The 14,412-nt window shown below is 35.8% G+C and overlaps 1 protein-coding gene across 1 annotated transcript; it reads left to right on the forward strand.

Annotated features, from left to right (window-relative positions):
* pank2 (pantothenate kinase 2) lies at positions 1-13,540 on the forward strand. Its single transcript, XM_056471217.1, has 7 exons — positions 1-409; positions 2,400-2,752; positions 8,194-8,447; positions 8,539-8,715; positions 10,369-10,492; positions 10,701-10,826; positions 12,440-13,540. The coding sequence occupies exons 1-7, from the start codon at positions 181-183 to the stop codon at positions 12,488-12,490; spliced, it is 1,314 nt and encodes a 437-aa protein (XP_056327192.1). The 5' UTR covers positions 1-180; the 3' UTR covers positions 12,491-13,540.
* The last annotated feature ends 872 nt before the right edge of the window (positions 13,541-14,412 follow it).

Consider the following 14,412-nt stretch of genomic DNA (forward strand, 5'->3'; position numbering starts at 1 on the left):
GCGCGTTCATTGGTGACTCGAATAACTGTGCTTGTCTTGTAAACACAGCGATGTAAACATTTTCTATAACACTGTAAATGACCATCTGAAATACTGACAATGTCATTATCTACGTTAACGGTATTTTTCAAGATTAACTAGATTAAATCGATTTGATAGTGATTTTTCTTAAACTACATAATGGAGCTGAACGGCTTCCACTGCGAGGGCGAGGGATGTGCGGAGGAGCAGGAGGAAGAGTCGACGGCGCTCAAGCTGCCTCGGTCAAAGACGGAAGCCTCCTGTAGCATGATCGCTACAGCGGCTCCAGACGGTGAAGCGGCTGGGGGAAGTGCGCTCGGAGAGCGGCTGGTATCAAAATCGACGCCGGTGATGTTGAGGCTCGACTCGCTGAAAAAGAACAGGCCGCGTAGGTGAACCATCTTGTTAGGGCGCTTGGTAACTGGGATAACGGAGCTGATGCCACGTTCACTGCAAAGTGATGCAAAATATAGGATTTATAAAAACAAATAAAACCCCGTGGTCACATATTTGATAGACATATTTGTCAATTTTGTGCGCTCACGATTAACGTCACACATACTAAACAATTATTTGGGATTTCTGATTCATGTGCAAAAATGACACTGAAATAAAAAGGATAAATGAGGTGTACTTGCATTAGAATTGAAATGAATACGATTAGGCATATTTGCATATGGTTACTTATAGTCTAGTTGTTGAATTTTAACAAAAGGTGCTTAAATTTATTTTGTCATTTATGTTATAAGGAAAGCTTTCATCAAAAATTGTACAGAAAAAAATGACAAGGACGACGATATAGACGCTAATTCCCACATGATGATGACGCATAAAATAGAAATGAATCAAGCATGACAATCTAGTTTTAAACACACCGTTTGCTGTCTTACGGGTACTGATCTTCTCAAATCGTAATACCAATATTTATAAATGTATTTATTCTGTATTTTATAAAGCTTTTAAACATATTTAATACCAGCAATATAGAATTGAAACATTTGTTTTCATTCATTCATTCATTTTCCTTCAGCTTAGTCCCTTTATTCATTAGTGGTCGCCACAGCAGAATGAACCCCCAACTAGGGGTTGAATTTGTTCAACATAGGCCGGTATAAGATTCTGAAAGTATGATAACCTTGGATAAAAATATCACGCTTTCACGGTATTGCAATTACTGCTCTAAAATAAGTTCTTTTAAAATTTCTGAGTATAAAACAAAAACTTTTCGCCATTTAACACAATCTATTTTATTCTGTGAAAGATTTAAAATATTTTAGAGCAGTAAACATAGGCTAAATAATTCAAATAAATCATTGACTTCTGATGTCTTTATTAGTTTCAAAAACACAGATTTCTTTACAGTTTAAAACGGCATCTTTGGATATCTTTTCTGCTGGAGATACTGTTGTCCTAAAAAAAATTATGGAAAAACACTGTATGTAAGAAAATTTTACACATAACTTAGAAACTTTATTGCAGAAAATTTTTGCGGTTTTAAAACCTTGACTTTTCCAAACCACGCTATACCTTGAAAACGGTTATCGTCCCTTGCCTACCCCCAACTATTCTGGGCCGGCATATGTTTTACACAGCAACCCAGTACAGGGAAACTTATACTTATACACTCTCATTCACACACATACACTACAGACAATTTAGGTTATTCAATTTACCTATAGCGCATGTCTTTGGACTGTGGGGGAAACCAGAGGAAACTCACGCGAACACAAGGAGAATGTTCAAACTCCACACTGTAATGCCAATTGACCCAGCTGGGGCTTGAACCAGCAACCTTCTTGCTGTGCCGCAACAGTGCTAACCACTGAGCCACCGCATCGCTCACATTTGATTATTTGGTTGTTTAAATTATTAAACAATTCCATAACCAAATTTTTTTTTTGAAAATTGCAACATCAGAAAAGAATATAGATTCATGAATATTATTAACAGGGCTAGCAGACCTCATAGAAAATTAATAGAAAGTAAAACATATGTAATGATAATTTTGTTTGGCCCCTATTTGATAGGTCTGTCATATCAAATGTTTCATCACGTGATTGGCATCAGCAAAAGAACTGGGAAATATTGTGGTTTTTTGATATCTTTAGGAAGAAATGTAATTATTTAAATAAATCACTACTTTTCCAAAATAATTTACAAAGATGCAATTCCAATCTATAACATGATTTTATCTTTTTCATTAACCAATCAAATGTCATCTAGGATTTATGAGCTGACGATTTCTTTTTTTATCTGGCTGGTAAAGATATCATTAAAAAAATAATTATTTATTTGACAATACTGTGATACATTGTGCATCATTAGTGTTTATGAAATACTCAATGTACTCAAGCCACTTACTTATTATTACACTACAGCTTTCCCATGGTTTGGCATGGACATTGGGGGCACATTGGTGAAGCTGGTCTACTTTGAGCCCAAAGACATTACAGCAGAAGAAGAGCAGGAGGAGGTGGAGAGTCTGAAGAGCATCCGTCGTTTCCTCACCTCACACACCGCCTATGGCAAAACAGGTATTCGGGATGTTCACCTGGAGCTCTCGGACCTCACCCTTTGGGGCCGCAAGGGCAGCCTGCACTTTATCCGATTTCCAACGCATGAGCTTCCTGCCTTCCTGCAGATGGGCAGAGACAAGCACTTCTCCAGTCTGCACACTGCTCTTTGTGCCACAGGAGGTGGTGCATTTAAATATGAGGAGGACTTCCGCACGGTGCGTCCAAGCTCACATTCACCACTGCTGGTTCAGAGCCAGAGCAAAGTTTCAAATTGGTTCTTTGTTATTCGACACCCCAGCTTTGAACCAGAAAAGTCATTTATAAGTAGCATCAAAACATAAATGGTCTAGATCAGGAGTTTCCAAACTTGGTCCCGGAGGGAGTTTGACCCCACTTTGCCTCAACAAACCTGCCAGGCCTGGGACCATTCTAGCTAGACTAGTAAGAGCTTGATTAGCTAGTCCAAGTGTGTCTGGTTGGAACTAAACTATGCAGGACACAGAGTTTGGGCACTCCAGGGGCCCGTTTCAGAAAGGAGGTTAAGTGAAAACTATGGTATTTTAACCCTGAAATGAGAGGACCTATGGGTTTTCCGTTTTTAAAATGGCAGGTTTGTCAAACTGGAGAGAGCAGGGTAAGTCAAGCCTGTTTCAGAAAGTGAGGTAACTTTAACTCAGAGTCAGTTACCGTGGTAACTTACTCTGTGAACCTAACCTGGTCAGGAGCAGGTTTTATTTTCTAAACTCTTGAGTTTCTGTCGGTCTCCTCCCCTTTTTTAAAGAGGAAGCGGTACTTCTAGCCTTAGACTTTCTACCCACCTATTTTAATGCTCCTTTTGGATGTGGGCATAGAAAACGATTAATGGAAACGTCATGATGCACATAACTTTTGAAAATACGCATAAAAAACATGCTCATAACTGAGAAGCTAACTAAACTTTTATTCGATAAGAAAAGATGCGCATAAACTAAGATGGAAACACTTTTACTGAACAAATTCCAGTATGTGCATTAAAAAAAGGTTTGTTATAAGAGATGATGATGAAAAATGTGTGAGAATGGACAAACCAGCAGGCTGAGCACACTGTAAACCATTTGAAATGTTGTTTTGGTCATTCTAAAACGCCTTAACTGTTTTAGTATTACTATATTATTAATGACCTCTAGAGCATCTGCAGCGTGTCAGGAGCGTCTGTTCTCCGCGTCTCATGCTTCAAATGCCACCAATCATTCCTTGTCTAAAATTTTTATAAACGTCACACATAACATTACTTATTTTATTATACTTAAAATTTATGTTATTTAAATACTTTCAATTTAAAATTACGCATTAACTTGAGCAGCTATGTTTTCACGCTAACTGTCTCTGTTTCACTGATGCAGTGGTGTTGCTTTTTTTAAATATATGGTCATATTTGCTATAACTTTGCATGAGCACATCAAGCTCAGCTGGAGAAAGAAATGCTGAATGCTCTTTTTTTTTTAGATGTTGCCATAGTCACTCGTAATATATATACTCCATTGATAATGCCTTTTTATAGTTGCGGTGTGCGCACTTAACTCTGATTTGGTCTACTCAAAGTTGATTGACCTAACTCAGATCGGCTGTTCTGAAACCGAAAACTCAAGAGTTTTTAACCTCACGGTAACACTAAACATTTTATTTAACTTGTGTATTCATTTGTTTGTTGTTCTTAATTGTTTATTTACTATTGAAATGTTCTTGCCATGAAAATAGCCTTGGTTGCTGACATGGCAATGAATAAAAAATACATTACATTTTTAACCTCACAGTAAATCAACTCAGATTCAAATTTAAACTCAGAGTTGGTTGGACCTCCTTACTGAAACAGGCCCTAGGTCTAGATGTAAGAAGTGTTTATATCATTAAGTTACCTTGACCAACAGGATTAACAAACTTTTGACCACCAGTTTTGACATAGAAGCTAAAAAATGCTAATCATAATATTCTCCTTTATAACATTTCTCTACACAAATTATGGTGAGTTATGTATAATACTTGTATGCTGATGAAGGTTCACAAACTCCAAGAACCAAGATTTTTGATGCTTTATTTGTATTTGGCACTAGCGTTGCTGGGAAAGATTATTCAGTAATATATGACCTGACTTTGTTGGTCTCTTCATAGTAGTGATAGGAGAAACAAATAACCAGTTTGAAAGAAACATTTGAACCAATCGCTTCACAAAATGATTATTGTTAACTGCCATTATACCTTTTTATTTAATTTGTTTTAACAACAAATCTACAAACTTGTGAAACTGATCTGAGATCAGGTGAAAACTATGAAACCTGTTCAGCGATTTATCACTGGGGGCAACCTGAGTGAAGCTGCACAGAACCATAAAGATTTCTAAACAGTTATGACAAAGCAGCATTTACTGAAACCTTGCCAATTTGATATGCCCTCTGAACCCTCATAACACATAACACAATTCATAACAAAACCCAAGATTCATGAGTTCATGATTGAAACACAAGATTCATAAAAGTTTCGAAGCTTAGTGAAGCAATCTTTGGAAAGCAGCCATTGCTACTTCGTGGATCAATTACAAACTCACAATAGCACTAGCTCTGAACTAGGAATCAATACATGCTTGTGGAAAGGGGTAATTGTTGCATTCATGTATCTTTTCTAGAGCTGGGCAAAGATTAATCGTGATACCAATATATGTGTGCGTACTTTAAGTATTAAGTATACAGTAGTGCATCCGGAAATTATTCATAACGATTTTTTCACTTTTTTTTGTTACAGCCTTATTTCATAATGGATTAAATTCATTTATTTCCTCAACATTTTACACACAATACCCCATAATGACAATGTGAAAAAAGATTTTTTTTTAATTGCTGCAAATTTATTAAAAATAAAAAACCTGAAAAATCACATGTACTTTAGTATTTACAGCCTTTGCCGTGAAGCTCTAAATTGAGCTCAGGTGTATTCTGTTTCCATTGATCATTCTTGAGATGTTTCAGCAGCTTAATTGGAGTTCACATGTAGTAAATTCAGTTGATTGGACATGATTTGAAAAGGCATACACTTAGAATGAAGCTACGGTCACACTGGGCTTTGTGTGTGCGAAATTCTGTCGTACTGCGCTGCGAAAAGGGGCGGGATTAAACAAGCTTATTAGATATTTTTAAAAAAGCGAGCGATTGCTCCATGTTTTAAATTTATGTCCAGAGAGGTCCTGTTTTGATCCTCGGTTGGTCTCACGCAGTCAAGTGATGCGATTTTGCAGGTCAGAGTTCACCAAGCTTGGTCATGCGTCAAGTTTGGCATGTTGCTGCGGTGCAAAGTTCAAGCTTGGTGAACTCTGACCTGCGAAATCGCATCACTTGACAGCGTGAGACCAATCGAGGATCAAAACAGGACCTCTCTGGACAGAATTTTGAAACATAAAGCAATCGCTCTCTTTTTTTATTGTCTAATAATCTTATTTAATCCCGCCCCATTTCGCAGCGCAGTACGACAGAATTTCACACACACAAACTCAAGTGTGACCGTAGCTTAAGGCTGCAACAAAAAAATGTGGAAAAAGTGAAGCGCTATGAACACTTTTCGGATGTACTGTAAATATACACATGCATGCATGCATGCATTTAAGTTATAAAAGGTTTATTTATATTTAGCTTTAAATATATATTTGTATATGATACAAATTCTTTATAAATTTAAATATCTATGCAAAGAAATTTGTGTATTGCATGTACATAATAAATAAATATAGCGGAGAACGTAAGTATTGAACACTTCATGTTTTTTCGTGGAAACAATATATCTAAAGGAGCTGTTGACATGGAATTGAACCAGATTTTAGTAAAAACCCAAACAATACAAACATAAAAATATAACAAAACAAATCTGAAAAATTGCTCAGGTGTAAGTTTTACCAAACTTCATCAGTGTAAAAATCTTGATGGTTCTGTGGCTCTTGTGTATTAAATCTGATCTTTAATTTGTGTTTTATATTAAATTCAAGTCAGGTGATTGGCTGGGGCATTTTACAGCTTGATTCTCTGAAAGCATTTGAGAGTTTCATTGGCTGTGTTTTAGATCATTGACTATGTTTACATGGACACCAATAATTTGATTTTAATGCGATTAAGACAATACTCTGATTAAGAATTAACCATGTAAACAGCGATTTTTGATTAATTTAATCAGATTAAGGTCATAATCGAACTTATGAGAAATTGAATTAAGACATGTGGAGTATGCCGATTTTAGTCGCATTATTGAAGTGCAGTACAGACATGTAGACACCTTAATTTAATTATTATCGTCATTTAGGACTTTTCGCCATGTTTTGCGGCAGGATAGTACACACACACACATACGGCTGTTTGACACTCTTTGCACCTAAACAGTCAGTGCAGACCACAGAAACCTGCATCGTGAAATGCGGAGGTTTTTTCTTCCATTTAGCGTGTGGTATGAACTTCCATTAAAACAACTCTTCCAGCAGTTTATAGTTGCATCCAATATCTCGTTTGTCACTGAGGGTGTGCATGAAATGCTTGTGAATGAAAGTGAATGTGCCAAACTGCAGTTAAAGTCGACAAATTAAAAATGAAACACCCGAAATTGCATGAAACTCCAGAGGAAATGCGGATAGCACGTTGACGCAATGACGTTAATCGAATTATGTCCTATAACATGTAAAACTTGATCATGAAAGTAACACTCAAAAAGCTACTCATACAAACACCTTAGTCTTATTAATCTCTTAATTATATTAAAGCAAATAACTCGATTACTGATGTCCATGTAAACGTAGTCATTGTTCTGCTGAAATGTCCACTCTGGTTTCATCTTCATCATCCTGCTAAAGCTGCGGTCACACTTGACTTTTCTTCCCATAGACTTCCATTCATACGCACGCGAATGCGTCAGACCGGAAACGCGGGGTCATGTGTCAAGTTTCTCAGGTTTCTGCGGTGCAAAGTTCAAGCTTGGTGAACTCTAACCTGCTAAATCGCATCACTTTACTGCATGAGACCAATCGAGGATCAAAACACGACATCTCTGGGCAGAAATGTAAAACATGGAGCAATCGCTAGCTTTTTTTAATGTCTAATAAGCTTGTTTAATCCCGCCCCTTTTTGCAGCGCCGCATGACAGAATTTCGCACACACAAAGCCCGGTGTGACCGTAGCTTCATGTAGATGTTGGCATGAAGCAGCTGATATTAATTAATAATATTATTAAAGGGCAGAGGGTTGCTGAATAACTGCTGAGAGATTTCAGCTGCTGTCTGGGCTTTCACTGCCTTTATACACCTCCCTTTCTTCATGTGTTCAATACTTTTTCCCTGTGTAATTTCATTTTATTACGCATAACTTAATTTGTAAACTAATTGGATTTGTTTTCTTTGCATATATGGATTTCTTTGGTTGTTACAAACATCTGGGGAAAAATACAAGTCAAAAGCACCTTCAGATATATGTTTTCTGAGAAAAATGGTGACGTGTTCTATAATTATCGCCGCTGCATACCCACACACACACACACACCTCATATTAAAACAAACTTTTATTCTGAATGTGATAAATATCGATAAATATTTTCCCAGCATTTATCTTTTATGTAATATGCTAAATGGCTTTCTGTGCCGCATTTCCTCTTTTAGATGGCCAATTTGAAGCTGTTCAAGCTGGATGAGCTGGAGTGCCTGATAAAGGGAGTTCTGTACATTGACTCAGTTGTCTCAAGTGATCTATCAGAATGTTACTATTTCGAGCACCCAACAGACCCTGAGCATTGTGAACAGAAAGCATATAATCTGGAGAACCCGTATCCTCTGCTGCTTGTCAACATTGGCTCTGGTGTTAGCATATTGGCTGTATACTCCAAAGACAACTACAAACGTGTTACTGGAACCAGGTTGGTCATGGCTTTTTGAGTTTAAGTTCATGTCTAATAACTTCACAATAATGGGAATTGTACTAATTCTTTTTTCTGTTCTCCCATCTAGTCTAGGTGGTGGTACATTTCTTGGGCTGTCTTGCCTGTTGACGGGATGCTCCACCTTTGAGGAAGCACTGGCAATGGCCACTGAAGGGGAAAGCACACGTGTAGATAAACTTGTCAGGGAAATCTATGGTGGCAACTATGAGCGATTCGGCCTGCCCGGATGGGCTGTTGCCTCCAGGTACAAGCGTATGCATTATTACTTTTTTTATGTTAGTATGCTGAATGTTATTTGTTTTTAATGAAAATAAACAATAACTCGGCTATTGTTAAATGTTTTTGGGTTTTAAACCATCTGAAATATCTTTTTTAAAAGCAGATTTTCTGCATCATTTTGACAGTCATTAGTGTCACATCCTTCTGAAATCATTCCAAAAATCCTTAAAAAAGAAATTGAATGTGAATCATTATATCGGATCCATGCAGTTTATCCTAAAGTAACCACATTCTAGTTTATCAGTTGGTGTTCATGTGTTTAATCAAAATTACACATTTTCTTTAAGTAACCTTTAGCTTTAACAAGGTTTATTTATTTTTTAATTTACATTTACAAAATTGTATTACAAATTTCTATTAATTTATTTACAAAATATTTCTTTATACAGTCAGCATTATACATAAAATACATGAATCAGCTTAAATTACTTTAACTTGTTACAACTAGAAGAACTAAGTTATTTGATCTTAATTTATTATTGAAAGCTGCAACGTATTTGTCGAAGCATAATTCGTTTAGATGTAACATTCATTCATTTACTCATTTTCTTTTCGGCTTAGTGCCTTTATTAATCAGGAGTCGCCAAAGTGGAATTAACCACCAACTTATCCAGCATATGTTTTACGCAGCGGATGCCCTTCCAGCTGCAACCCAACACTGGGAAACACCAATACACACTCCTTCACACACATACACTACGTCCTATTTAGTTTATTCAATTCACCTATACTGCATGTCTTTGGACTGTGGGGGAAACCGGAGCACCCGGAGGAAACCCACACAAACATGGGGAGAACATGCAAACTCCACACAGAAATGCCAATTAACTGACCCAGCCAGGGCTTGAACCAGCGACCTTCTTGCTGTGAGGCGATCGTTCATGGATGTAACAAGTTGAAGTAACTAGTTTCAGTTTGTCTCAGAATTACCTTTTTCAAAAGCAGCAAAAACGCACTTTGTTAGTCATTAGTGTCACATTGTCCTTCAGAAACCATTCTAATATGCTTATTTGATGCTCAAAAAAAAAAAGTTGGTTTTGTCTTTAATGAAGAAAAAAATTTAATGTGTATCATTATATTGGATCCATGCAGTTTAAAGTACAGTAAACTGCTTAAAGTACAGTAAACTACTAAAGTACAGTGACCACCATATTCTAATTTATCAGTTGGTGTTCATGTGTTTAATGTTAATCCAGCAAAAAAGACAAAAGTGAAAATTATACATTTTCTTTAAGTAACCTTTTTCCACTTTAACAAGGATTAATTCCTGTTTCTTTATAAAATCAGATTTGTTGTAGAAGCATAATTCATTTAAGTTGAAGTGATTAGTTTAAGTTTTCACCTTTTTTACAGTGTATGCAATGTTATTTTACATTAAATTATTTGTTTTCTGTACCTCAACATCTTTAAACCTGAAAAGCTTTCTTTAATTTGTATTGTATTCTATATTGCTTTGACTTCACTTTCTTTTTTAATGATGTTTCAACTCTATATTTTCCAGGACAGTAGTGCAATTTTGAAATGTAACATATAATGTATAAAATCTTGATGTTGTGATGAACAGGTTTTATTATAAGTCTGTTTAATCTATATAATATTATTGTAATATTTTTTGTAGCTTTGGGAACATGATGTGTAAGGAGAAGAGAGACTCTGTCTCAAAGGAGGATCTGGCCAGAGCAACACTCGTCACCATCACAAACAACATCGGCTCCATCACACGCATGTGTGCGCTTAATGAGGTACATGCATGCATCCACACTATAAACTGATAGCATGTTGTCTTTGCCCTGGTCTGTCAGCCTCTTTACGGTGTTGCCTTGTGGACTCTGGATCAAGCAGCATTGTACAGGGCTATGAGAGACCCGGGCCCGTCAGCTTCTGAAAAACTCCTCTTAAATTATGACGTTTTCAGGATGAGTTCTTATGATGAGTTTTTTTTCTATTTAGAACATTGAAAGAGTGGTGTTTGTTGGTAACTTTCTGCGGGTGAACACGTTATCCATGAAGTTGCTCGCGTATGCTTTGGACTACTGGAGCAAAGGACAACTAAAAGCCCTGTTCCTTCGACATGAGGTGTGTGAGAATCTTTATAAAGCACAAAGTCTAATGTTTTTTTTCAAAGTACATGTTGGTTTACATTTACAGTCATATACTCAAAGTAGGGCTGGCTTATATAGACAAAAATTTAAACAGTGGGTAGCACAATCGCCTCACAGGAAAAAGGTCGCTGGTTCGAGCCTCGGCCGGGTCAGTTGGCATTTCTGTATGGAGTTTGCATGTTCTTCCCGTGTTTGCGTGGGTTTCCTCCGGGTGCTCCGGTTTCCCCCACAAGTCCAAAGACATGTGGTACAGCTGAATTGGGTATGCTAAAATTGACCTCACCATAGTGTACTGTATGTGTGTGTGTGTGTATGGATGCTTCCCAGTGATGGGTTGTGGTTGGAAGGGCATCCGCTGCGTAAAACATATTCTGGGTAAGTTGGCGGTTCATTCCGCTGTGGTGACCACAGATTAATAAAGGGACTAAGCTGAAAAGATAATTAATGAATGAATATGTAGATACATTTTAGGGCAGGGGGGTCCAAACTCGGTCCTGGAGGGTCGGTGTTCTGCAGATTTTAGCTCCAACTTGCCTCACCACACTTGCATAAATGTTTCTAAAAAGCCTAGTAAGAGCATGATTAGCCAGTCCAGGTGTGCCTGACTGGGGTTGAAACTAAAATATGCAGGACACTAGACCGAGTTTGGGCACTCCTGGTTTAAGGTAATGTTATTAGTTATGTTTATTTTATTGAATGTGTTTAAATGTTTATTAAAGTTATTAGTTGAGTTAGGTTTATGTTGTCTGCGCCAATAGCCTAGTGGTTAGTGCGTCGACACAGCACCGAGGTGCTCATGGTGACCTAAGTTCGATTCCTGGATCGAGGTCCTTTGCCAATCCTTCACATTATTTCCGCTAATATTTATTCTTCTAGAAAAAGTCATATTTGTTTTATTTTATATATACGTTTTATTTGTATATATATATATATATATATATATATATATATATATATATATATATATATATATATATATATATATATATATACATACACAATGTTTAAGTGCTTTTTTATTAAATAAACATTTTAACCAGATGATCCTTTAGGAGTTTTTTTTTTTTTGAGAAATGATAGGAACCTGTAACCATTGACTTTAATAGTAGAAAAAACAAATACTATGGAAGTCAATGGTTACAGGTCTCCAACATTTTTCAAAATATCTTCTTTTGTGTTCAACAGAAGAAAGAAATTCAAACAGATTTTGAACAAGTAAAGGATGAGTAAATGATGGCATAGTTGATAGTTTTGGATGAACTGTGACTTTAACAGAGAAATTAATTTCTTAGTTTCTTCGTTTAGTTGATTTCAAATCATGAAATGTTTTTATTCCGATTTTGAGGACACGATGCAGATGCAAATGTATCTTCTGTTAAACAATGACATTTAATAAAGTAAAATCTTTATTACTGTATGTTTTACAAGAGCATTATTCAATATACTGTACTGTAATTTCATTTTATGTGTGGGTTATTTGGTTGTATTCAAAAACAGAAACTGTGAGAAACATAAACCAGCATAGTTTGGGCTTAACACCTCCAAAACAAACTAAATCACTCAAAACCATTTTGTTGTGTTTTTCAGGGTTATTTCGGAGCAGTTGGTGCACTTTTGGAACTACCAAACCCATCCTGAGTTACTAGATTTCACTTTGTATCTTTTTACAAAACAAAAGCACACAAATATTTATGCAAACAGACCAAAGGTGCCTTCAGATATCAGACAATACTATGCAGACCAGGCCCTGGATCTTATTTATACCAAAGAAATACTGCAGTAATTATAATAACATCTCTTTATAGTGAGTAAAACAATGATATCCAAAAATAAGGATTAATCAAGTCAATGCTATAGATATAGGATTTACTGCAATGCTATTTATTGCATTTCGAAAATGACTAAAATGCATCAAAGGTGACGAACATCAAAATCTGATATGAAAATAAGCTAGTAAAATCTGATTTATAACTCACATCGACACATCTTAGGTTATTAGATGTGACTTTTATCACTACTGGTTAGCATTAAGCAGTGATTGACGCTTGTGGTTGTAAGTGACAATAATAATTACCCAAGCATGTGGTAAATATCACAGTTTTCAGGGGAAAGTCATTATTTACTGGGATGTCAGTCAAGCACCTTTTCTTTGTCGTTTTGCTCTTTTCTGGTGCAACATATACATTAATTGGAGAGTGAGTATATAATTGGATGTGAATTTGAATGTAGCAAAACCGATATGCTCGATGCAGTGTGTTCAGAATGTGTATGTTCATGTTATGTTTTTTGGACAATTAATGTTGTGATGCTTGACAGGATTTTGACTAAAACAACTTTGAGAGAAAAGGACCAGGTAAAATGTTGACCTATTATCTGGAAGAGGAACAAAAACATATGCACTATCATAATTCTCAAAGTCTTCAAAGCTGTTTGGTGTTGTTGTTTTTGTAATTAGTTTGGTGTCTCTGTTTCTGTAACAATGCAACATGCAACACCAAATCAGTGTGTGCAGTGTAATCTTCTGTTCATTGTCTGTTGTGTATTTAGAGTTTTGTCTATGTTTGTAAACATATTAGTTGTGTTGCTACACCAGCATATTAAGTGCCTTCTGTTTGTTTAAAAAATGGTAAACAGGCATTGTGTTCAACCAAATATTAATAAATAAACAACTACTTTGTACATTTTTAATCTCCTGATTGTATCTTTTTGTTTTTTAAAGATAAATAAAAGACAAAACTATAAAATTGGCTTCTTCCTACTTGTAACCTGCAGAATCATTCAAACAAATTTGTTTATTGCATTGAAATTATTTTTATAATTATTACATTAAATAATTTAAATGTATTACACTGAAATAATCAATATTTTAAAATTGGAGCAAAAGGTACAAATAATTATGAGGAGATTGCAAGTAACGCTGAATTGACACTTACAATCTATGTGTCTGCTTCACAAAAATAATTAACAGGGTGTCCGCGGGGTCTTAAAAAGTTTTAAAATGTCTTAAATCTCCAAAACTACATTTCAGGTCTTAAAAAGTCTTAAATCTACTAAAATAGTTTGTGGTAGTTTTTTTTTTTTAACAGGTCTTAATTTTCCTTTGTTCATGTATAGCTACCCAATCTGGCCAACAGTCACCAACAATTCATCTCAATAAAACTTAATTTTTCATTAAAAGAATTTTTTTTACTCTATCATAATGATTTCATTTTTCCTTACAATAACATAAAAATATCTCCATGTATTTACAGTGGATCTGGAAAGTATTCATATAGCGCTTTACTTTTTACACATTTTTTTGTTACAGCCTTATTCCAAAATGGATTAAATTCATTTATTTCCTCAAAATTCTGCACACAATACCATAATGACAATGTAAAAAAAATTAATTGTTGCAAATTTAATAAAAATAAAAAACCAGAAAAATCTCATGTACACACAGCCTTTGCTCAATATTTTGTTGATGCACCTTTGGCAGCAGTTACTCCATTGATATTTTGGCAGTGTGCTTTGGGTCATTGTCCTGCTGGAAGATGAACTGTCGCCCTAGTCTGAGGTCA

The sequence above is a fragment of the Danio aesculapii genome, chromosome 13, assembly GCF_903798145.1.
Source record: "Danio aesculapii chromosome 13, fDanAes4.1, whole genome shotgun sequence".
Taxonomy (NCBI): Eukaryota; Metazoa; Chordata; class Actinopteri; order Cypriniformes; family Danionidae; genus Danio; species Danio aesculapii.

Excerpts from the sequence above, each read along its gene's own strand:
- pank2 (XM_056471217.1), top strand. The coding sequence starts at position 181 with ATGGAGCTGAACGGCTTCCACTGCGAGGGCGAGGGATGTGCGGAGGAG. Across the intron at positions 410-2,399 it reads GCTGAAAAAGAACAGGCCGC|CTTTCCCATGGTTTGGCATG; the intron begins GTAGGTGAACCA and ends ATTACACTACAG. Across the intron at positions 10,493-10,700 it reads GCATGTGTGCGCTTAATGAG|AACATTGAAAGAGTGGTGTT; the intron begins GTACATGCATGC and ends TTTTCTATTTAG.